At 32.6% G+C, this 24,962-nt stretch overlaps 4 protein-coding genes across 4 annotated transcripts; 3 read left to right on the forward strand and 1 right to left on the reverse strand.

Annotated features, from left to right (window-relative positions):
• Positions 1-494: 494 nt before the first annotated feature.
• LOC131647546 (nodulin-26-like) lies at positions 495-1,797 on the forward strand. Its single transcript, XM_058917434.1, has 5 exons — positions 495-614; positions 726-950; positions 1,041-1,238; positions 1,381-1,442; positions 1,587-1,797. Exons 1-5 carry the CDS (start codon positions 498-500, stop codon positions 1,795-1,797), a joined length of 813 nt encoding a protein of 270 aa, XP_058773417.1. The 5' UTR covers positions 495-497.
• A 4,054-nt stretch (positions 1,798-5,851) lies between these two features.
• On the forward strand, positions 5,852-7,154 carry LOC131647547 (nodulin-26-like). The gene is made up of 5 exons (XM_058917435.1): positions 5,852-5,971; positions 6,083-6,307; positions 6,398-6,595; positions 6,738-6,799; positions 6,944-7,154. The coding sequence occupies exons 1-5, from the start codon at positions 5,855-5,857 to the stop codon at positions 7,152-7,154; spliced, it is 813 nt and encodes a 270-aa protein (XP_058773418.1). The 5' UTR covers positions 5,852-5,854.
• Positions 7,155-11,207: 4,053 nt separating this feature from the next.
• Positions 11,208-12,510, forward strand: LOC131647548 (nodulin-26-like). Its single transcript, XM_058917436.1, has 5 exons — positions 11,208-11,327; positions 11,439-11,663; positions 11,754-11,951; positions 12,094-12,155; positions 12,300-12,510. Exons 1-5 carry the CDS (start codon positions 11,211-11,213, stop codon positions 12,508-12,510), a joined length of 813 nt encoding a protein of 270 aa, XP_058773419.1. The 5' UTR covers positions 11,208-11,210.
• A 5,414-nt stretch (positions 12,511-17,924) lies between these two features.
• Positions 17,925-19,279, reverse strand: LOC131647549 (large ribosomal subunit protein eL36x-like). The gene is made up of 4 exons (XM_058917437.1): positions 19,241-19,279; positions 18,993-19,098; positions 18,228-18,427; positions 17,925-18,110 (listed from the first exon to the last, which is right to left on the reverse strand). Exons 2-4 carry the CDS (start codon positions 19,092-19,094, stop codon positions 18,080-18,082), a joined length of 333 nt encoding a protein of 110 aa, XP_058773420.1. The 5' UTR covers positions 19,095-19,098; positions 19,241-19,279; the 3' UTR covers positions 17,925-18,079.
• Between the last annotated feature and the right edge of the window lie 5,683 nt (positions 19,280-24,962).

A 24,962-nucleotide genomic window follows, 5' to 3' on the forward strand; every position in this document is an offset into this window, starting at 1 on the left:
ATAGCACACAAGCTTAGAGTGATTTTAAAAGAAAATAATCACACAAGAAAATTGTTGGAATATTCAGATGTATGTATGTAAATACGTACATAAGATAAGAGAAAGAGACCACAAAGCATTGATTCTTACAAAAATGAGACGTATGAACGAAATTTCTGTGAGTATCCCAAAAAAGAATTATACGATTATCACACTGCATTTTCTATAATTGGAGTTTTTCTATCCAACTGATCAGGTCAAAACTTACCAACTCAACATAAAAATTTCAAATCAAAATAATCTTACTTTAGATTTTGTTTAGTCAAATCTTTTTTTCTTATTTAAAACATACATTCTGCCAACCATATTATTAAACATTAGCATGTTTGTTTTCCCTATAAATTGGCGATGTTGCATCTCGATTCTTCATTCATCACATCTAATCCCACAATCAAAACATAAAAACATTGTTTGATATAATAAATATCTTAACGTTATCCTTAAATACTCTATTAGACATGGGTGATAATTCAGATAGTAATAGAAACCTTGATGTGGTTTTAAATGTAAGCAACGATGCCACGAAAAAGTGTGACGAGTCAAGCATTGAAGATTATGTACCTCTTTTGCAAAAGGTGGCTTTTCTTAAGATCTTAACTTTAAACAAAATCAATTATTGTTTTTGATATATGATATTTTAATTAAAACGATGACTAAAACATGGTTGTGTTTTTTGTTGAATATAGTTGGTGGCAGAGGTAGTGGGAACATTCTTCTTAATATTTGTTGGATGTGGCTCTGTAGTTGTGAACCTTAACAATGATAATATAGTGACACTCCCGGGAATTGCAATTGTTTGGGGACTTGCAGCTGTGGTATTGGTATATTCTCTTGGTCATATCTCTGGTGCTCATTTCAATCCTGCAGTCACCATTGCTCATGCCTCCACCAAAAGATTTCCATTGATGCAGGTGAATTACCAAACACACTTTCATGTATGATAATATTCTTATTGTATATTTTTTCTGACGAAATTGGTTTTAATTTAATTTTTAATGCAGGTACCATCATATATAATTGCTCAACTCATTGGATCAATACTTGCAAGTGGAGCTCTCAAAATTATATTCAGTGACAAAGAAAATCATTTTGTGGGAACACTTCCTGCTGGTTCTAATCTCCAAGCTTTTGTGGTTGAGTTTATAATCACTTTCTACCTTATGTTCATCATTTCTGGAGTTGCCACCGATAATAGAGCGGTAAAATTCACTGATTAATTGTATTAACATATTTTAAAAGATTAAATTACTTAAATTTATCTTTACGTTATATATGAGACTTTCAAATATTATTCAACCATGTCTCATAGCTATTGTTAATTAATTTTATTTATTTCTGTAGATTGGTGAATTGGCAGGACTTGCAGTTGGATCTACAATTATCATATGTGTGTTATTTGCCGGGTATTACTGTTTAGACCTTAATAACGAGTATAGATCATTAAATAAAACAAATATTGTACATTTTTTAATTTAATAAAGAGGTTACATGTTTTGTGAGATATTTTAAACTTAAAACTTACTTGTGAATGAAAATATATTTGACAGACCAATCACGGGAGCATCAATGAATCCAGCGAGAAGTTTAGGGCCAACTATTGTACACCACGAATATAGAGGAACATGGATATATTTGGTGTCACCTACTCTAGGAGCATTGGCTGGTACGCATGCATATGCTTTCATTAGATTCACAAGCAAACCAGTGCGTGAGCTCACCAAGAGTAGTTCATTCCTTAAAGGTTCGGGAAGCAAGTGATCATAATGATTATATATGAATGAAAATTCATTTTTAATTTTTGAATAACACCACGTATTAGGGTCCAAGTGTACAAGAACAATTTTCTACTCAGATAGTGTGAGGAATAACCTTGTATTGTACATACAACTAAAGGAAATGAAACATTTAGATATTCATATTATGTTTCCTCAAGCTTGATATTTTTTGCAATTAAAATATATTTCTATAGTGCGGTATGCATTCATAACAATAATGTTCGTTCGATCGAAATACATCATAGACTCACCAAGTAGAATGATTTTCATACTTCTCATCTCCTTCGTGGCGTGCACTAAATTTCATGTTGCAATTAAATTTTCCTCTATTAAGTTGAGTCAACTTTTAGCTCGACCACTAAATCAATAAGGAAACAATATGAATCTAAATGCATCATAAATAATCTAGGTTTCTTTGAAATATTTTCCACCTCTAGAATTTTCTTGAGGTACAAGAGTGGATCATCTATTGCAACACAAGAAAATTGTCATACACTTAGGAACATCTAAAACATCACTGGTTCGAATTCAAACGAGAAGTTAAGATGCAAGGCCTAATGATTCTGTTATTCATCGTATTATCGTCAAAACACCCGTAATCTCTAACACACCATTTGCATTGTTATCATTGAGAGTCGTGTATTATGCCTTTTCTACCAATGGACTAATAGGGATTCCTGCAGGGATGTAACAATGTTCTCTTTGAAACCATCTAAGGATTATGAATGTGTGTACTATGTAGAGATCTACTTAGATTTTGGTGCCAACTATAGGTGCATATTGTTTTAGGTACATAATAAGCCACACCATGAAGACACAAATAACATATAAGAAGTTCAATTAATTAAAGTGATCGATCGGATGATAAAAATGAAACTAACCTGCTTATTCACAAGAAACAATTCCAAAAACTTGTTGATTCAAAAGTGAATGAAAGTATACACACAATTGAAATAAATTTATTTCAATAAACATGCTTGAGCTTAATGCGAATACAAATTTAAATTAATTACACGAACAAATATTGATTTGTCTTTAAGATCCAAATGACAAACCACACAGTGGTTTATAAATAATTTAAGCCCAATCTTTGTGGGATCGATAATATTCTTATCACGTTATACTAGTTTGAATGTTTATACTTACGCAAATTATTGAAACCACTAGAAAGAACTCCACTTCTTCAAACCACTGAGGAAATGAGAAAAATTATTATTGACAGAATATTTTGAAGAGGCATTATAAAGCATTAATAACTGCATATCCTCCCCTAGTAATAAGCTCTCAAAGGGAGAAAGTCGTATGTTTCTCTAATTTTTTTACTCAATGACCATACTCTCAGCTCAGTCTTAATATACGAAGATGAAAGAGTGGAAAGACTAGGAAATTTGGTAAGCAAGATATTCTGGGACGTCGAGGCAATATACTAAAACATAGAATGCATAAATGTTGTCATTGTCAACACAACATGACATATAAGACCTTATTTCTAGAGTTACCAAGTATTGGGAAAGACTAAGAATCCCGCATAATCTATCCAAGAGAAGATTGACCTCGTAAAAACAATGGTGACATGGTCCATAGAGATCAACATATGAGGGGTTCCTCTAATTTTTTTTAGTCAATGGCCATGCTCCCAGCTCAATCTTAATATATGAAGACGAAAGAGAGGAATAATTTGGAAATTTTGTAAGCGAGATATATCGGGATATAGAGACAATATACTTAAATATATAATGCATAAATTTTGTCATCATCAACACAACGAGACTTGTAAGACCTTATTTCTAGAGTTACCGATTAATGGGAAAGACTGAGGATCCCGCATATTATGTCTAAGGTAAGATTGACCTCGTAAAAATGATGGTGACGTGGTCCATAGAGATCAGTATATGAGGAGTTCTCGAAGGACCAGACTCCATAAATATTGGGAAATCTTTGTTTTGCATTCAACACCATCAACAACGAGGTAGAATACAAAGAGAATGGGTATTACTCAACCTTATAACAACAATTTTTAAAATATCTACAGAGGTAAGAGCATTAGCAAAGAAATTTATATTTTTTAACTGACATATTTCTTTAAAGATTAGAATTCTAGATCAGTCGCCGTGTCTTGACTAGCTAGCATAAACAAACTCAATAACATCCAAACATTAATGAAAAATAAAATCATGGCTCCCAAGCACGTAGACATTGATTGTATATTACAACAAAGAATCTAGAAAATAGATGGTCTTCCAATCTCGTATATTAAAACCAAAAAAAAATTATTAAAGTCCTCCAAGGTAGGATGGAATATAAAATTGTAATTTTCCCCAGTACCTATTGATCTCAGGTTAACTATAAAGAAATAGAAGAACTACTCTCATGCTTAAATATTTAATTTGAGTAAAAGAAAAATATGTGATGATATAAACACTTTGGAGTATGTGTCATCCACATAGACAAAAGTTCATTGACTAGCATGCTCTTCTAAATTTGTTTTTCGTAACCACTGATAATCCAAGACATAAATTAGCAAGTAAAAAAGTGTAACAAGTGTCACTAATACACTAATATATAAATATAAGATGTGATGAATACAGGTGACTTATCTTATTTTTACAAGATAAGAAAATAGAAGAATTACTGACATTCATATTTGTGGAACCAATAATCCACCTATTAATGTATTTGTCCTATCTTAATAAAATGGTGGTTGCAAATATAAAGAATGACTAAGAAGTAACATGTGTAGGAGACATTCTAGTGTATACAATTAAGTTTTTTATTTTATAATGTGTTAGAAATTTGGTAAGAGAATATAGTGTAATATGTACTATTCTTGGTTTTAAAAAGGATACAACATTTTTTATAGATTGAAATTTAATAGTCCAGACATTTTTCAATTGATAATTTTTCCTTGAATTTAGAAAGAAAAAGTAATGGCCACTTCCACTTTAACATATAAAAATGTTAAGTATATAGAATTTTAGCTATAAGAACTTTGACTCCCCTAAAATTATAGAGTATAGTATTACTGTTATAGTGACCCGAGACAATATAATAACATTTTATTTAAAATTTTAATTATTTATGATATTGAGCAAACTAAAATAAAAAATTTGCACTTTCTTTTTTGGATGAAACCAGAGTTATATTATTTCAAATTATGATTAAATTTTATTACGAAAAGTAGATGTTCATTTTGAAACTTGAAAGATTCAAATATACAAAATATTTGGCTTAAAGATATGACAAAGATAATATTAATAATAATAATATTAAAAATAATAATGATAAAGAATTGAGGTATAAAATTATTTTGTTACTATCTTAGACTTAAGATCAACCTTGGTGGCTGCATCCCTTAACTACTTAGAGACATGACTAGTTATTATGGTGGTTGTGTTAATCATTGTGTAAAATGTTCACAACTAAAGGTAATGGTGGTGGCGGTGGAAAAAGTATATTACTTTGTCGGATCTTATATTATTTTAAAACAGTCAAACAGAATCAATCATTTAGTTAGTGTAACTCAGAATTATGATTTTTGACAGATAGCACACAAGCTTAGAGTGATTTTAAAAGAAAATAATCACACAAGAAAATTGTTGGAATATTTAGATGTATGTATGTAAATACGTACATAAGATAAGAGAAAGAGACCACAAAGCATTGATTCTAACAAAAATGAGACGTATGAACGAAATTTCTGTGAGTATCCCAAAAAAGAATTATACGATTATCGCACTGCATTTTCTATAATTGGAGTTTTTCTATCCAACTGATCAGGTCAAAACTTACCAACTCAACATAAAAATTTCAAATCAAAATAATCTTACTTTAGATTTTGTTTAGTCAAATATTTTTTTTCTTATTTAAAACATACATTCTGCCAACCATATTATTAAACATTAGCATGTTTGTTTTCCCTATAAATTGGCGATGTTGCATCTCGATTCTTCATTCATCACATCTAATCCCACAATCAAAACATAAAAACATTGTTTGATATAATAAATATCTTAACGTTATCCTTAAATACTCTATTAGACATGGGTGATAATTCAGATAGTAATAGAAACCTTGATGTGGTTTTAAATGTAAGCAACGATGCCACGAAAAAGTGTGACGAGTCAAGCATTGAAGATTATGTACCTCTTTTGCAAAAGGTGGCTTTTCTTAAGAACTTAACTTTAAACAAAATCAATTATTGTTTTTGATATATGATATTTTAATTAAAACGATGACTAAAACATGGTTGTGTTTTTTGTTGAATATAGTTGGTGGCAGAGGTAGTGGGAACATTCTTCTTAATATTTGTTGGATGTGGCTCTGTAGTTGTGAACCTTAACAATGATAATGTAGTGACACTCCCTGGAATTGCAATTGTTTGGGGACTTGCAGTTGTGGTATTGGTATATTCTCTTGGTCATATCTCTGGTGCTCATTTCAATCCTGCAGTCACCATTGCTCATGCCTCCACCAAAAGATTTCCATTGATGCAGGTGAATTACCAAACACACTTTCATGTATGATAATATTCTTATTGTATATTTTTTCTAAAGAAATTGGTTTTAATTTAATTTTGAATGCAGGTACCATCATATATAATTGCTCAACTCATTGGATCAATACTTGCAAGTGGAGCTCTCAAAATTATATTCAGTGACAAAGAAAATCATTTTGTGGGAACACTTCCTGCTGGTTCTAATCTCCAAGCTTTTGTGGTTGAGTTTATAATCACTTTCTACCTTATGTTCATCATTTCTGGAGTTGCCACCGATAATAGAGCGGTAAAATTCACTAATTAATTGTATTAACATATTTTAAAAGATTAAATTACTTAAATTTATCTTTACGTTATATATGAGACTTTCAAATATTATTCAACCATGTCTCATAGCTATTGTTAATTAATTTTATTTATTTCTGTAGATCGGTGAATTGGCAGGACTTGCAGTTGGATCTACAATTATTATATGTGTGTTATTTGCCGGGTATTACTCTTTAGACCTTAATAACGAGTATAGATCATTAAATAAAACAAATATTGTACATTTTTTAATTTAATAAAGAGGTTACATGTTTTGTGAGATATTTTAAACTTAAAACTTACTTGTGAATGAAAATATATTTGACAGACCAATCACGGGAGCATCAATGAATCCAGCGAGAAGTTTAGGGCCAGCTATTGTACACCACGAATATAGAGGAATATGGATATATTTGGTGTCACCTACTCTAGGAGCATTGGCTGGTACGCATGCATATGCTTTCATTAGATTCACAAGCAAACCAGTGCGTGAGCTCACCAAGAGTAGTTCATTCCTTAAAGGTTCGGGAAGCAAGTGATCATAATGATTATAAATGAATGAAAATTCATTTTTAATTTTTGAATAACACCACGTATTAGGGTCCAAGTGTACAAGAACAATTTTCTACTCAGATAGTGTGAGGAATAACCTTGTATTGTACATACAACTAAAGGAAATGAAACATTTAGATATTCATATTATGTTTCCTCAAGCATGATATTTTTTGCAATTAAAATATATTTCTATAGTGCGGTATGCATCCATAACAATAATGTTCATTCGATCGAAATACATCATAGACTCACCAAGTAGAATCATTTTCATATTTCTCATCTCCTTCGTGGCGTGCACTAAATTTCATGTTGCAATTAAATTTTCCTCTATTAAGTTGAGTCAACTTTTAGCTCGACCACTAAATCAATAAGGAAACAATATGAATCTAAATGCATCATAAATAATCTAGGTTTCTTTGAAATATTTTCCACCTCTAGAATTTTCTTGAGGTACAAGAGTGGATCATCTATTGCAACACAAGAAAATTGTCATACACTTAGGAACATCTAAAACATCACTGGTTCGAATTCAAGTAGAAGTTAAGATGCAAGGCCTAATGATTCTGTTATTCATCGTATTATCGTCAAAACACCCGTAATCTCTAACACACCATTTGCATTGTTATCATTAAGAGTCGTGTATTATGCCTTTTCTACCAATGGACTAATAGGGATTCCTGCAGGAATGTAACAATGTTCTCTTTGAAACCATCTAAGGATTATGAATGTGTGTACTATGTAGAGATCTACTTAGATTTTGGTGCCAACTATAGGTGCATATTGTTTTAGGTACATAATAAACCACACCATGAAGACACAAATAACATATAAGAATTTCAATTAATTAAAGTGATCGATCGGATGATAAAAATGAAACTAACCTGCTTATTCACAAGAAACAATTCCAAAATCTTGTTGATTCAAAAGTGAATGAAAGTATACACACAATTGAAATAAATATATTTCAATAAACATGCTTGAGCTTAATGCGAATAGAAATTTAAATTAATTACACGAACAAATATTGATTTGTCTTTAAGATCCAAATAACAAACCACACAGTGGTTTATAAATAATTTAAGCCCAATCTTTGTGGGATCGATAATATTCTTATCACGTTATACTAGTTTGAATGTTTATACTTACGCAAATTATTGAAACCACTAGAAAGAACTCCACTTCTTCAAACCACTGAGGAAATGAGAAAAATTATTATTGACATAATATTTTGAAGAGGCATTATAAAGCATTAATAACTTCATATCCTCCCCTAGTAATAAGCTCTCAAAGGGAGAAAGTCGTATGTTTCTCTAATTTTTTTACTCAATGACCATACTCTCAGCTCAGTCTTAATATACGAAGATGAAAGAGTGGAAAGACTAGGAAATTTGGTAAGCAAGATATTCTGGGACGTCGAGGCAATATACTAAAACATAGAATGCATAAATGTTGTCATTGTCAACACAACATGACATATAAGACCTTATTTATAGAGTTACCAAGTATTGGGAAAGACTAAAAATCCCGCATAATCTATCCAAGAGAAGATTGACCTCGTAAAAACAATGGTGACATGGTCCATAGAGATCAGCATATGAGGGGTTCCTCTAATTTTTTTTAGTCAATGGCCATGCTCCCAGCTCAATCTTAATATATGAAGACGAAAGAGAGGAATAATTTGGAAATTTTGTAAGCGAGATATATCGGGATGTAGAGACAATATACTTAAATATATAATGCATAAATTTTGTCATCATCAACACAACGAGACTTGTAAGACCTTATTTCTAGAGTTACCGATTAATGGGAAAGACTGAGGATCCCGCATATTATGTCTAAGGTAAGATTGACCTCGTAAAAATGATGGTGACGTGGTCCATAGAGATCAGTATATGAGGAGTTCTCGAAGGACCAGACTCCATAAATATTGGGAAATCTTTGTTTTGCATTCAACACCATCAACAACGAGGTAGAATACAAAGAGAATGGGTATTACTCAACCTTATAACAACAATTTTTAAAATATCTACAGAGGTAAGAGCATTAGCAAAGAAATTTATATTTTTTAACTGACATATTTCTTTAAAGATTAGAATTCTAGATCAGACGCCGTGTCTTGACTAGCTAGCATAAACAAACTCAATAACATCCAAACATTAATGAAAAATAAAATCATGGCTCCCAAGCACGTAGACATTGATTGTATATTACAACAAAGAATCTAGAAAATAGATGGTCTTCCAATCTCGTATATTAAAACCAAAAAAAAATTATTAAAGTCCTCCAAGGTAGGAAGGAATATAAAATTGTAATTTTCCCCGGTACCTATTGATCTCAGGTTAACTATAAAGAAATAGAAGAACTACTCTCATGCTTAAATATTTAATTTGAGTAAAAGAAAAATATGTGATGATATAAACACTTTGGAGTATGTGTCATCCACATAGACAAAAGTTCATTGACTAGCATGCTCTTCTAAATTTGTTTTTCGTAACCACTGATAATCCAAGACATAAATTAGCAAGTAAAAAAGTGTAACAAGTGTCACTAATACACTAATATATAAATATAAGATGTGATGAATACAGGTGACTTATCTTATTTTTACAAGATAAGAAAATAGAAGAATTACTGACATTCATATTTGTGGAACCAATAATCCACCTATTAATGTATTTGTCCTATCTTAATAAAATGGTGGTTGCAAATATAAAGAATGACTAAGAAGTAACATGTGTAGGAGACATTCTAGTGTATACAATTAAGTTTTTTATTTTATAATGTGTTAGAAATTTGGTAAGAGAATATAGTGTAATATGTACTATTCTTGGTTTTAAAAAGGATACAACATTTTTTATAGATTGAAATTTAATAGTCCAGACATTTTTCAATTGATAATTTTTCCTTGAATTTAGAAAGAAAAAGTAATGGCCACTTCCACTTTAACATATAAAAATGTTAAGTATATAGAATTTTAGCTATAAGAACTTTGACTCCCCTAAAATTATAGAGTATAGTATTACTGTTATAGTGACCCGATACAATATAATAACATTTTATTTAAAATTTTAATTATTTATGATATTGAGCAAACTAAAATAAAAAATTTGCACTTTCTTTTTTGGATGAAACCAGAGTTATATTATTTCAAATTATGATTAAATTTTATTACGAAAAGTAGATGTTCATTTTGAAACTTGAAAGATTCAAATATACAAAATATTTGGCTTAAAGATATGACAAAGATAATATTAATAATAATAATATTAAAAATAATAATGATAAAGAATTGAGGTATAAAATTATTGTGTTACTATCTTAGACTTAAGATCAACCTTGGTGGCTGCATCCCTTAACTACTTAGAGACATGACTAGTTATTATGGTGGTTGTGTTAATCATTGTGTAAAATGTTCACAACTAAAGGTAATGGTGGTGGCGGTGGAAAAAGTATATTACTTTGTCGGATCTTATATTATTTTAAAACAGTCAAACAGAATCAATCATTTAGTTAGTGTAACTCAGAATTATGATTTTTGACAGATAGCACACAAGCTTAGAGTGATTTTAAAAGAAAATAATCACACAAGAAAATTGTTGGAATATTTAGATGTATGTATGTAAATACGTACATAAGATAAGAGAAAGAGACCACAAAGCATTGATTCTAACAAAAATGAGACGTATGAACGAAATTTCTGTGAGTATCCCAAAAAAGAATTATACGATTATCGCACTGCATTTTCTATAATTGGAGTTTTTCTATCCAACTGATCAGGTCAAAACTTACCAACTCAACATAAAAATTTCAAATCAAAATAATCTTACTTTAGATTTTGTTTAGTCAAATATTTTTTTTCTTATTTAAAACATACATTCTGCCAACCATATTATTAAACATTAGCATGTTTGTTTTCCCTATAAATTGGCGATGTTGCATCTCGATTCTTCATTCATCACATCTAATCCCACAATCAAAACATAAAAACATTGTTTGATATAATAAATATCTTAACGTTATCCTTAAATACTCTATTAGACATGGGTGATAATTCAGATAGTAATAGAAACCTTGATGTGGTTTTAAATGTAAGCAACGATGCCACGAAAAAGTGTGACGAGTCAAGCATTGAAGATTATGTACCTCTTTTGCAAAAGGTGGCTTTTCTTAAGAACTTAACTTTAAACAAAATCAATTATTGTTTTTGATATATGATATTTTAATTAAAACGATGACTAAAACATGGTTGTGTTTTTTGTTGAATATAGTTGGTGGCAGAGGTAGTGGGAACATTCTTCTTAATATTTGTTGGATGTGGCTCTGTAGTTGTGAACCTTAACAATGATAATGTAGTGACACTCCCTGGAATTGCAATTGTTTGGGGACTTGCAGTTGTGGTATTGGTATATTCTCTTGGTCATATCTCTGGTGCTCATTTCAATCCTGCAGTCACCATTGCTCATGCCTCCACCAAAAGATTTCCATTGATGCAGGTGAATTACCAAACACACTTTCATGTATGATAATATTCTTATTGTATATTTTTTCTAAAGAAATTGGTTTTAATTTAATTTTGAATGCAGGTACCATCATATATAATTGCTCAACTCATTGGATCAATACTTGCAAGTGGAGCTCTCAAAATTATATTCAGTGACAAAGAAAATCATTTTGTGGGAACACTTCCTGCTGGTTCTAATCTCCAAGCTTTTGTGGTTGAGTTTATAATCACTTTCTACCTTATGTTCATCATTTCTGGAGTTGCCACCGATAATAGAGCGGTAAAATTCACTAATTAATTGTATTAACATATTTTAAAAGATTAAATTACTTAAATTTATCTTTACGTTATATATGAGACTTTCAAATATTATTCAACCATGTCTCATAGCTATTGTTAATTAATTTTATTTATTTCTGTAGATCGGTGAATTGGCAGGACTTGCAGTTGGATCTACAATTATTATATGTGTGTTATTTGCCGGGTATTACTCTTTAGACCTTAATAACGAGTATAGATCATTAAATAAAACAAATATTGTACATTTTTTAATTTAATAAAGAGGTTACATGTTTTGTGAGATATTTTAAACTTAAAACTTACTTGTGAATGAAAATATATTTGACAGACCAATCACGGGAGCATCAATGAATCCAGCGAGAAGTTTAGGGCCAGCTATTGTACACCACGAATATAGAGGAATATGGATATATTTGGTGTCACCTACTCTAGGAGCATTGGCTGGTACGCATGCATATGCTTTCATTAGATTCACAAGCAAACCAGTGCGTGAGCTCACCAAGAGTAGTTCATTCCTTAAAGGTTCGGGAAGCAAGTGATCATAATGATTATAAATGAATGAAAATTCATTTTTAATTTTTGAATAACACCACGTATTAGGGTCCAAGTGTACAAGAACAATTTTCTACTCAGATAGTGTGAGGAATAACCTTGTATTGTACATACAACTAAAGGAAATGAAACATTTAGATATTCATATTATGTTTCCTCAAGCATGATATTTTTTGCAATTAAAATATATTTCTATAGTGCGGTATGCATCCATAACAATAATGTTCATTCGATCGAAATACATCATAGACTCACCAAGTAGAATCATTTTCATATTTCTCATCTCCTTCGTGGCGTGCACTAAATTTCATGTTGCAATTAAATTTTCCTCTATTAAGTTGAGTCAACTTTTAGCTCGACCACTAAATCAATAAGGAAACAATATGAATCTAAATGCATCATAAATAATCTAGGTTTCTTTGAAATATTTTCCACCTCTAGAATTTTCTTGAGGTACAAGAGTGGATCATCTATTGCAACACAAGAAAATTGTCATACACTTAGGAACATCTAAAACATCACTGGTTCGAATTCAAGTAGAAGTTAAGATGCAAGGCCTAATGATTCTGTTATTCATCGTATTATCGTCAAAACACCCGTAATCTCTAACACACCATTTGCATTGTTATCATTAAGAGTCGTGTATTATGCCTTTTCTACCAATGGACTAATAGGGATTCCTGCAGGAATGTAACAATGTTCTCTTTGAAACCATCTAAGGATTATGAATGTGTGTACTATGTAGAGATCTACTTAGATTTTGGTGCCAACTATAGGTGCATATTGTTTTAGGTACATAATAAACCACACCATGAAGACACAAATAACATATAAGAATTTCAATTAATTAAAGTGATCGATCGGATGATAAAAATGAAACTAACCCGCTTATTCACAAGAAACAATTCCAAAATCTTGTTGATTCAAAAGTGAATGAAAGTATACACACAATTGAAATAAATATATTTCAATAAACATGCTTGAGCTTAATGCGAATAGAAATTTAAATTAATTACACGAACAAATATTGATTTGTCTTTAAGATCCAAATAACAAACCACACAGTGGTTTATAAATAATTTAAGCCCAATCTTTGTGGGATCGATAATATTCTTATCACGTTATACTAGTTTGAATGTTTATACTTACGCAAATTATTGAAACCACTAGAAAGAACTCCACTTCTTCAAACCACTGAGGAAATAAGAAAAATTATTATTGACATAATATTTTGAAGAGGCATTATAAAGCATTAATAACTTCATATCCTCCCCTAGTAATAAGCTCTCAAAGGGAGAAAGTCGTATGTTTCTCTAATTTTTTTACTCAATGACCATACTCTCAGCTCAGTCTTAATATATGAAGATGAAAGAGTGGAAAGACTAGGAAATTTGGTAAGCAAGATATTCTGGGACGTCGAGGCAATATACTAAAACATAGAATGCATAAATGTTGTCATTGTCAACACAACATGACATATAAGACCTTATTTATAGAGTTACCAAGTATTGGGAAAGACTAAAAATCCCGCATAATCTATCCAAGAGAAGATTGACCTCGTAAAAACAATGGTGACATGGTCCATAGAGATCAGCATATGAGGGGTTCCTCTAATTTTTTTTAGTCAATGGCCATGCTCCCAGCTCAATCTTAATATATGAAGACGAAAGAGATGAATAATTTGGAAATTTTGTAAGCGAGATATATCGGGATGTAGAGACAATATACTTAAATATATAATGCATAAATTTTGTCATCATCAACACAACGAGACTTGTAAGACCTTATTTCTAGAGTTACCGATTAATGGGAAAGACTGAGGATCCCGCATATTATGTCTAAGGTAAGATTGACCTCGTAAAAATGATGGTGACGTGGTCCATAGAGATCAGTATATGAGGAATTCTCGAAGGACCAGACTCCATAAATATTGGGAAATCTTTGTTTTGCATTCAACACCATCAACAACGAGGTAGAATACAAAGAGAATGGGTATTACTCAACCTTATAACAACAATTTTTAAAATATCTACAGAGGTAAGAGCATTAGCAAAGAAATTTATATTTTTTAACTGACATATTTCTTTAAAGATTAGAATTCTAGATCAGACGCCATGTCTAGACTAGCTAGCATAAAGAATCTCAATAACATTCAAACATTAATCAAAAATAAAATTATGGCTCCTCTATGATACTGCATTCATTGTTGATTTAATGGAAAGGTGGTGGAAGACCACTTTGGTATGTATCCCTGGCATGTCGGAGGATTATAAGGCGAACAAGTCTATGTTCTTTCTTAATAAGGATACCAGCTCCTACTTCTCAGAATCAGAAAGGGAGGTGTCTATCTAGGTGATATGATGGTCTAAGGGTACAATTTATACCTCTTTTATGTCCTTTGTGGGAGTGTTCCTTTCGTTCTCTATTTATAATCTTGGATCCCAATTTACAACATTTATTTCTTGTTCATCTAGTATCGGGGCAACAACTGTGGTGATTAGTTTCCTTCTCAGTTCCACATATTTTGTTAACATTCCTGTATTACACGCTTGGCATACTAACAAGAGAAACCTAGAACATTTGGATGTCGTTTGGGTCTAGTCGAAGCCCTTGAAAGGCGCTCTAGAATATGACATCTGTTGATCTTCCAATGTCAGATAAAACTCGCTTCACATCCTAATCATCATACTTTATTGTAATGTCCATGGGATCATTGTTGTGAGAGATAATATTGATGGTGTCTTCACTGAAGAATGTGATTTTGGACTGTAGCCCTTCTCCATGTCTACTATAGGGTCATCGAGTATGACATTTTCATTCAAAACTTACCTAACATATTCTCGGTGAAAAGATCTAGATTTTCCCCTACCAGTAAAACATCTAACAATGTGTTGATATCAATCTTGGATTTTTTTGTTTTGTCATCCTTTTGAGGAAGGTGACAAAAATCAGCGGTGCATAATGGTAAGTGTGGGAGGCTGAAATAGAGGCGGGCTTCAGAGATTTTATGTGACATTAAGGTACCACTCAAGCTGAAGGAGAAATTTTATTGGACCGCGGTAAAACTTGTAATGTTGTACACGACAAAATATTGAGTGCTGAAGAATCATCACGAGAATAAAATAAGTATAGCAAAGATGAGGATGTTGTATTAGATGTGTGATAAGACTAGAAATGGTATGATTATAAATGAAAATATTAGAGAGTGTCAGGGTAACTCATATAGTAGAGAAGCTAGTGGAAAATAGACTTAAGTGGTTTGAGCATGTAGAAAGAAGACTTGTAGATTTTGTGGTAAGGAGATTGATCGTATGGAAAAAATCAAACAACTAGTGGAAGATGAATGTCTAGAAAGATTATAAAAGAAGTTATTAAAAAAGATCTTGAGATTAATGATTTGAAGAGAAATATGGTTATGAATAGAACATTATCTCAAAAGTTAATTAATATAGTTAATCTCACTTATTAGAATAAGATTTGAATGTTGTTTGTTTAGCATAATAAAGCATCATCTTCGTAAGCTTGTGTCAACTATATAAATTAGTACTAAATTATAAAACATAGTACTAAATTATAAAACATATAAAAGAACTATCCAAAATTAACAGGTTCATAAGTTTCGAAAGTAGTTAAAAATTAAAACTCTTCCAAATTACAAAAGTTAATTTCTTCAAAATATATAAAATTTGGTAAATTGTATTTTATTTTTGTTTTATTTCGGAGTTTAGTATGTATTTGTTTAAAATAAAAATTGAAATCCGACCTTGCGACCGATTAATTTAAAGGGACCAATCTCACCATTTACTTACAAGGGCCCCGTTTAAAGTCAGAGCAAAGCTCTGTATGGACTAGCCCAACACATGAATTGTTTGCATCTAGCGGAATTCGAATTTGAAACCTTAAGGATATGTTTGGGAGTTTGGAGGGGAAGGGAGGGGAGGACTTTAGAAAATAGAAGGAATTGAGTGAAAAGGATAAAAAGATTTTGGGTAGGAGGGTTTTGGAGGGTTTGAGTTTATTCATAACACCAAAAACCCCATAAAATGGAGGAACTCAAAAATTGTATTGAAGGAGGGTTTTGGAGGGTTTTGAAGGGCTTACATAAATTTTTCAAATATTTTTTAGGTTGTTATACTATTTTGAAAATTAAAAATTTAGTAATGATAAAAACTCTTTTATCATTCTAAACAAATTCATTTTTTCAAAAAATGTCAAATATTTTCCTATATTTTTTTAAAATTTTGTTTTTGGAAGTCTTCCCCTCCCCTCCCCTCCAAACTCCCAAACATAGCCTAAAGAAACATACTCTTAAGTTTAGTATGTATTAAGTTGGATAAAATCGGGTTTTGTTATAATTTTACTCGGATTCAATTTTACAAGTGATTTAACTCAACATCTATATCCGAAAACATAAAATCAAACAATTTTACAAATTAAAACTCGACAACCTCAGTGTACTCGTACTCTTAAACAAAAACAGTGCCTAAAAGAAAACATGAGCACATTGCCCATACCATTTTTTTCAGTGCCAATATACATCTCAAGTTTTGGGATGTTCTTAATATAAGACATTTAATAAGTCGGATGTCATCCTCTGTTTTAAATTATCATGTTCTTCAATCTATGTTGTACATTTAGAACCTTTAAATCATGTACTTCCTGTTGTGTTATATGATATTCGCCCATGTTATTCGGTGCATGTATATTAAAAGTTTAGGTTGGTTGATTCCGCATTTTTTTTAAATTGACAAGGCATTTGATAGCAGCAGTAATATTCAGCTTACAAAAAAATTTAAGAAACAGTTTCAGAACACTATGTTGACATCTAACAGATATAGAAAGAAAAAAAAAACACCTATAATTATAATGCTAATTTTAAAATTTTGCCGTGAAGGAGACTGAATAAACTTCCACAAGAATGTCTCCAATGAAAATCTCCCAGGAGAGAAACTGAAAGAATAAATGGATTATAATTCCACTGGAATGCCTCCAATGAAAATCTCCCAGGAGAGAAACTGAGAATAAACTATTATGATATAAACGTCCACTAGAATGCCTCCAATGAAAATTTCCCAGGAGAGAAATTGAAAGAATAAAGGATTGTGATATAATCATAATGATAGATATTGACAGCAGTAGAGTGTAAGGGATGCATCAATAATGACAAAGGGTGACACCCAAGGATGGAGAAGGATGTTATTAGTTATAATAATGTAGGATGATAGGGATCGGAGCATCAGAGAATGATGGTAGCAGTGCATGGCATTACACCATTTCGGCAATTGTGGAGGGTGGCAAGCAGTGGTTAACAGCCCAACAACAAAGGGAATACAGTGGTGAAGACCACAACAATTACGGAGAATTGAAAGAAAATTCACAAAAGTGGAACAGACAACAAAAGTTCAAATGAAAAAGATTTTCCTATTTTATATTAGAACAGAGATTAATCCAACAGCACTTTCCATAAATCATATAGTCAAAACGAGATATCTCTAGAAGTAAAATCACACTACATAATTTAACCAAAACAAAACTTGTCTTCCAAAATAAAATTACTTATTTCTTCTTGTCACCTGCTCCACCAGCCCTGCACACAATCAAAAGATAACACATGAAGTCAATTTTCATTAAGTAAACAAAAAATCCACTAATAAAAACACATAGCCTTAGCATGTATAAATACAAAAATAGAATGAAGCTTAACCTCATCTTTCGGAGAACGTTGGACATCTCCTCACGCTTCTTCTTTGCGCGCTTGTGGGTTCCAAGCTTTCTCTTGGCAACTTTCAGTGCCCTCTTATCCTTTCCAACCTTCAGCAATTCAGTGATTCGCTTTTCATAAGGTGCAAAGCCAGCAACCTCGCGGATTAGGTTCCTTACAAAGTGCACACGCTTGCTTGTTTTCTGTTGAAAGCAATATACTTATTAAGACCAACGAACATCATCAAAGATACACATGCCAAAAATATCAAAACACAATCATACTTTAGTCCCTTTCAACAAACTTCAAGCTTATTAAAATAAACAAACTTCAATCAGGAAAATATAGTATTAATAACAAAGTTGTTATACAATCAGGAAATTATAAAATTAATAAAAAAATATTCGGTAATCCAAGGCTGATTCATAATCATATAGTAGATAGCAATGACGCCTCTGAAAAAAAAAGTAGGTGTCTGTATCAGTATTCAAAACCAACACTAACATTTGTGATTGAGTTTAATTTATTCATTTTTTCAAACTATTATTATCAGTGTCGACATGTCAGGGTCAGTGTGTCGCAATACCGGTGCCAGTGCTTTGTAGGTAGATACTCAAATACAGTGAGTTGAAACAATTACACTAATGAAGACACAATTAGATTGCATTGAAACAAAACTGATCTAAATCTCAAATTAACAAACATTAAACAAAACTTTCATATAAACAAATTGTAATTCCAAACAGAAAACATAATTGAAAATCTTACCCCTTTACGACTGGAGGGGCGTGGAGCCAACTCCTTCTTGGTAACAATATGACCTTTGTTCAATCCAACGAAAAGACCAGTGCTTGGCTGCTTCGGAGCCATTTTCCTGTAAAAATACCCAATTCGAAATCCTCAAAACCAAATTCAAATATTGAAACAGAAACTACGAGCAAAGTTAAACGAATCAAATCAACAATAAAAATTGATTGAAAGAGTGGGAAGAGAAAAAAGAAAAACGATTCAGATACCTGCTGTAGCTTGAACTAGGGTTTTGAGAGTTTCAGCTTCGCTTTTTATTGCAAGGAAAAAAAGAAAGATGAAAACCCAATTATATCGGGTCGGGCTATGGACTCGGAATAAATCGGATAAAATACTTTTTTTTGGTACGGTTATGGGTATTACTTTTAGTATCCCCTCTTTTCAATACACTCGTTTTATGTGTATGTTTTTTTTTTCAACATGCTATTTTCAAGAATTTTGTATCTGAAAATTTATTTATTTTTATGGTTTTAAAATTTATTTTAGAATTATACTTTTGAGGTAAAACAAGTATGAATTTGTTCAAGAGTGCATAAAAATGAGTATATTTTAATAATTTTATGATTGAAAATGTATTTGAGTAGCGTTAATAAGACTCTTAAGATATTTTTTATTGATTGAACTTTATGCGAGTTCTATTAAATCTTGTGGATACCATATAATGGTTTGGAAATATTATGTACGCTATTTAATTGTATCTGAAGATGCATCTCTGTATGTTATTAGGGTGTATTCAGAGATGCATCTTCGAAATATCCTTCGTATTCAATTGCTTTGTTTTTAGGGGACAACTTCTCTACCCATCACAAAAAGTTGGGTAGTGTACCTCCAACCAATCACGCGATTCCATTTCATTTAACACATTTAATTCTTTATTAAAATACTACAAATATTTATTGTTTTCAAAACATTTTACAAAGGAGGTAACTTTACCCAATTTTTTTAGTTGGGTAGATAAGAATTCACCTTGTTTTTATTCACTAAATTTGATATTTTTTAGGCACACATTTTAGATCATTTAAATCTATAATACTTTAGATCATTTTAGGCATTGAATTATAAGGAACACGAATATATTAATTGATTCAAACATAGTAGTTAGTAGTCAGTTATGAAAAAAGTCATACAAAAAGTCGTTCCAAAATTACAAAACAATACAATCAAGCAAAACCTACTTGGTACGTCTAACCCCCTGTCTTCTTCTCCGCTTGTACTGCAAGGCATTTCGTGCCTTCGGAATCACGCCATCCACGAGGGTAAACTGGATACTATCATCCTCAAAGAGTCTCGCCTTTATGCTTGATCTCCTCATCTCCACAATACATTGACAAACCGCTGACACGTCCTCAATGTGGTCATCCTTAGCCTCAAGTACATTATGATTAGCTAGTTTATGTTGTTTTCCAGAAGTGTCTGGTGTCATGATAGGGTGTGACACTCTATAGAACCATGTCATGTAGTCGTCAGCATAAGTCTAATGTAAAGGATTTGACACCCTATGATACTCCTCTTGTACCAAATGACTCTTGAAATCCTTCACTATCACATAAAGATCTTTGCGGTAGATAGATGGAGGAGCGGACTCTGAGGGGTGTCTCAAAATAATCTGCAAATAGCTAAATTGGCGCATCACTCGCTCAAGCAAGTGAGGATACATATGAGATGACCTGCATGTCAATCATCCAGAAGGAAATATGGGCAGAAGGAAATATCATTTTAGTACTTGACGATCAATATGCACTTTGAATGGCTCGACCACATTATTCCCATTGTACAAGGTAAATGCGGCATCATGTGGCCAATCCTTAGTGTAGGTAGGCACAATATTAAAATACGTGGCTCACCTGGTGATGCAGTGGAAGTGGGAGATAATCAATCCCTAAAAATGGTTCAGACACAATATTAATAACACGTGTCAGAAATGAGTTATGAAAATCTTAATAACAATAATTACTGTAAGCAACATGCAACTACCCTTGGTTTTACTTTTACCCTTGTTTACCTTAAGAGCCATGTGAAATTCGTACACACAGTGGATGCACAATAGGTGTTTGATGAAATGTGCGAAAGAGAAGCCTATGTGTTTGAGAGATATATGGGGTACCAACTAATCCAAACAAGAGAATTATTTATTCTAAACACACAAGGATTGAAGAAAAAGATGGAAACAAGTGCAAATTGAGAATGGATGTAAATAGGGTTTTGTGAAGGATGATTTGGATGAAGGTTCAAGGTGTAAAATAGATGAGGGATGAAAAGTTGTGTCGGTTGGGATGATTTTTTGTGAAGGTTAAGTTTTATGAAGATGAAAGATTGTTATGGTTAATGATGTTTTATGAAAATGATGAATTTGAAGTGAGGAGGAGAAGGATTCAGATTGGATGAAATATTTTTTATATTAGGTTTAAGGGTATAAATGAGGGACGATATAGACAACAGAAAAAATATTTAAAAATCAGGTTGTATGCGTCGACCTATCCGAGATATGCGTCGACCTAAAGAGCCTTTGTTTAAAAGAAATTGGTAAAATTTAATTTAAGTGACGACCTATAGTAGATACGCATCGACACATACTGTACAGAGGCGAGAGATTAAAGAAATTGAGTTTATGTGTCGACCTGTCGCATATGGGCATCGACACATATGGTACAACTTTTGAAAAATTACAAAAATTTATCCATGTGTCGACCTATATGAGTTAGGCGTCGACACATGTTGTACCAATATTTAGAAATATGAAAATTTGAATATATGTGTCGACCTGTAGCTTTTAGGTGTCGACACATACTGAACAGATTTTTAAAAAATCAAAAACTTAAGGCTTTAGGTCGACCTTTAAGGTGATGAGTCGAGGCATACAGTATGAATGAAACAAAAATATGCAAATACTTCATTGTTCATGCAATAAACTTATAAGAAAACATGTTCAAACATCAAACTAGTCAAAATACTTCTACTTTGAAACTAGAGGACATGAAACACCTATGATAATAATACAATAACATGGAGTCAGTATAAACATATAGATTGAAAACACATGGTCTAACAATGAAATTTTTGGAAGTGAACACACAAGAGATGTATTATGTCCTAGACTTGCCCGACAACTAGGAACGGTCCAATCCATGTCTACTCTGGGACGGCCCAAGGACCCTGACCGAATCGCTCAAGGGCAGAAAGGCCATCACCTCTACTGCCTAGTGTCGAGCTCACTCCTCCTTCCAAGACCGAGGACAACTCACCACGACCTCGTCTATCAAGCCAACTCCTGGGTCATTGGTCGAACATTCGACTCCTCGGATATTGCCATTGTACCTTCATGTCGACCAGTAACGCCTTTATGCTCGCCCAACGGCTAGTTCTGAGCAACTTCCCAGCATTCCTATATTTACTCCTAGAATCCTGGCAGTCACGCGTTTTGGGCCTAGATCGACGATCCATCCCAAAACGCTGACCAATGGCAATGCGTTAGGGGTATTATATAAACTTTCTCCCTCGATAAGGCCAAGTATCACAATTTCAAACCCTTGAAACATTCTTACCTATTTGTACTCATACTTACTTGATCGTCGGAGTGCCTTGCAGGTACACCCCCTCCTCTTCATCACCGACACTGTGCAGACATCTGTGGCCCTTTCTGGTTCTGATCCTCTGGATACTACAGATTATTTATCAAATATACCACACAATTTGGATCAAAAACACGCAAGAGAAAAGTGAAAAGATACTACCTTATTGGACGAATGACAGGCAATACACTCGCATAAAAGGAACTTTCTAAAGAAAGTTGAAATGAATGGAAAGAGTGCATGTAACAAAATATTTAAGCAAGATTTAAGATATCGAGAATGGTTAATTCCCATCGAATATTGAAAAATTGCTCAGTCGCGAGAGGTTTTGTAAAAATGTCCGCAAGTTGATTTTTGCTATCACGTGTTCAAAAAAGGCATTGCCAGTTTCAACATGGTCACGTAGGAAACAGTGACATGTCTCAATGTGTTTAGTATGAGAGTGTACAGACTGGGTTTTTGGTTACGTTGATCGCACTAGTATTATCGCACATTATCGGAATACGTTGAAGTTTATTGTCAAAGTCAAGTAGTTGTTGTTTGAGCCATAAAATTTGTGCATAACAATTACCGGATGCAACGTATTTCCCCTTGGCAGTTGACAAAGCAACAGAAATTTATTTCTTGCTATGCCAACTAATTAAGGAATTTGAAAATAGGTGGCAAGTTCCATTAATACTTTTCCTATCTGATTTTCATCCAACAAAATCGTAATTGAAGTAACCAACCAAAATACAATCGCTTACTTTTGAAAATCAAAGCCCAAACTTAGATGAACCTTGCAAGTATATAAGGATGCACTTTACAACTTTTAAATGTGATTCCTTAGGAGCGGATGATACCTAGCACACATACAGACACACTAAACATAATATCAGGCCTAGATACGGTAAGATGCAAAAGAGATTTGATCGTACCTCTATACTTTTTGACGTCTACATCCTTACCATGTTCATCTTTGACTAAGTTCTCGTTAGTGGGCATTGGAGTGTTGATTAAATTTGAATTTGTCATTCCAAAGTGTTTAAGCAAATATTGACAGTATTTTGCTTGACACGCAAACGTCCCTTCTTTGAGCTGCTTGATTTGAAGTCCGAGAAAGTGAGTCAACTCTCCTATTAGACTCATTTCAAATTCACCCTCCATTAGCTTTGAGAACTCTTTGACCAATTGCATGCTAGTAGAATCAAATATAATGTCATCCACATAACTTTTAACTAGAAGAATGTGTTTTCTTTTACGTTTGATGAAAAATGTTGTTTCAACCTTCCTTATAGAGTATCCTTGATTAAGTAAAAAATTAGTCAGTCTCTCATACCAAGCCATAGGGGCTTGTTTGAGACCATACAAAGCTCGTTTTAATTTTAAAACGTGGTTAGGATACTCGTGATTTTCAAAACCGGGAGGTTGTGAAACATACACTTCCTCACTTATGATACCATTAAGGAAAATACATTTCACATCCATTTAAAATTTGTGATGCATGCAAAGGCTAGTAAAAGACGTATAACTTTCAGGCGGGTAACCGGAGCACAAGTTTCCTCATAGTATATGTCATCCTCTTGGTTGTATCCTTGGGCCACTAGCCATGCATTGTTCCTTGTTATCACTTTGTTTTCTTCCAATTTATTTCTAAAAATTCACCTAGTGCCTATGACTTGATGATCACGCGATGGTGGGACAAGGTTTCATACATCATTTCTTTTAAATTGATTCAACTCATCTTGCATGGCCATAAGCCAATGCTCGTCCTTTTTTTGTGTTTTTAGATTCAATTTGAGACACAAATGCAAAGTGATAATAGAAATTATTTATCTTAGGAGTGTGATTGTAGTCACACCTTTGGTGATGTCTCCGAGAATGTTGTCGAGTGGATTGTCTTTGGCTATCCTCCAAGCTGAGGGAAGGTCACCCATTTCAGCTGGACTTTCTTCCTCCACTTTTACAGGCTCTTATTCTTCCTTCTCAGGTTCCACCGTCTCAGGATGATCAATTACTTCTTCGGTTTCCTTGAGTATATCTTCAAGAGATATACCTGCACCATGAAAAGAAATACCTTTTTCCAAATTTATCGGATAAGATTCGTCAAAAGTGACATGCACTGATTCTTCAACAGTAAGTAATATCTTATTATAAATTCTATAGGCTTTGCTTGATTAGGAGATTCTTCGACGACCCAGTCGGCGTCACTTGCATTAGTGTCAACTCTAACACAATTTTAAATACCTTTTGGTATAACTTAGAAGGTAGTTAAGCAACTTCTAAGAAATGCACAACTCCGCTTATACATTTCTCAAATGCAAATGGCATATCATAGTGATAAAGAATAACATGAAAAAACTAGTTAAATAACTCAACTAAA

Source organism: Vicia villosa, linkage group LG2, assembly GCF_029867415.1.
Source record: "Vicia villosa cultivar HV-30 ecotype Madison, WI linkage group LG2, Vvil1.0, whole genome shotgun sequence".
Lineage (NCBI taxonomy): Eukaryota > Viridiplantae > Streptophyta > Magnoliopsida > Fabales > Fabaceae > Vicia > Vicia villosa.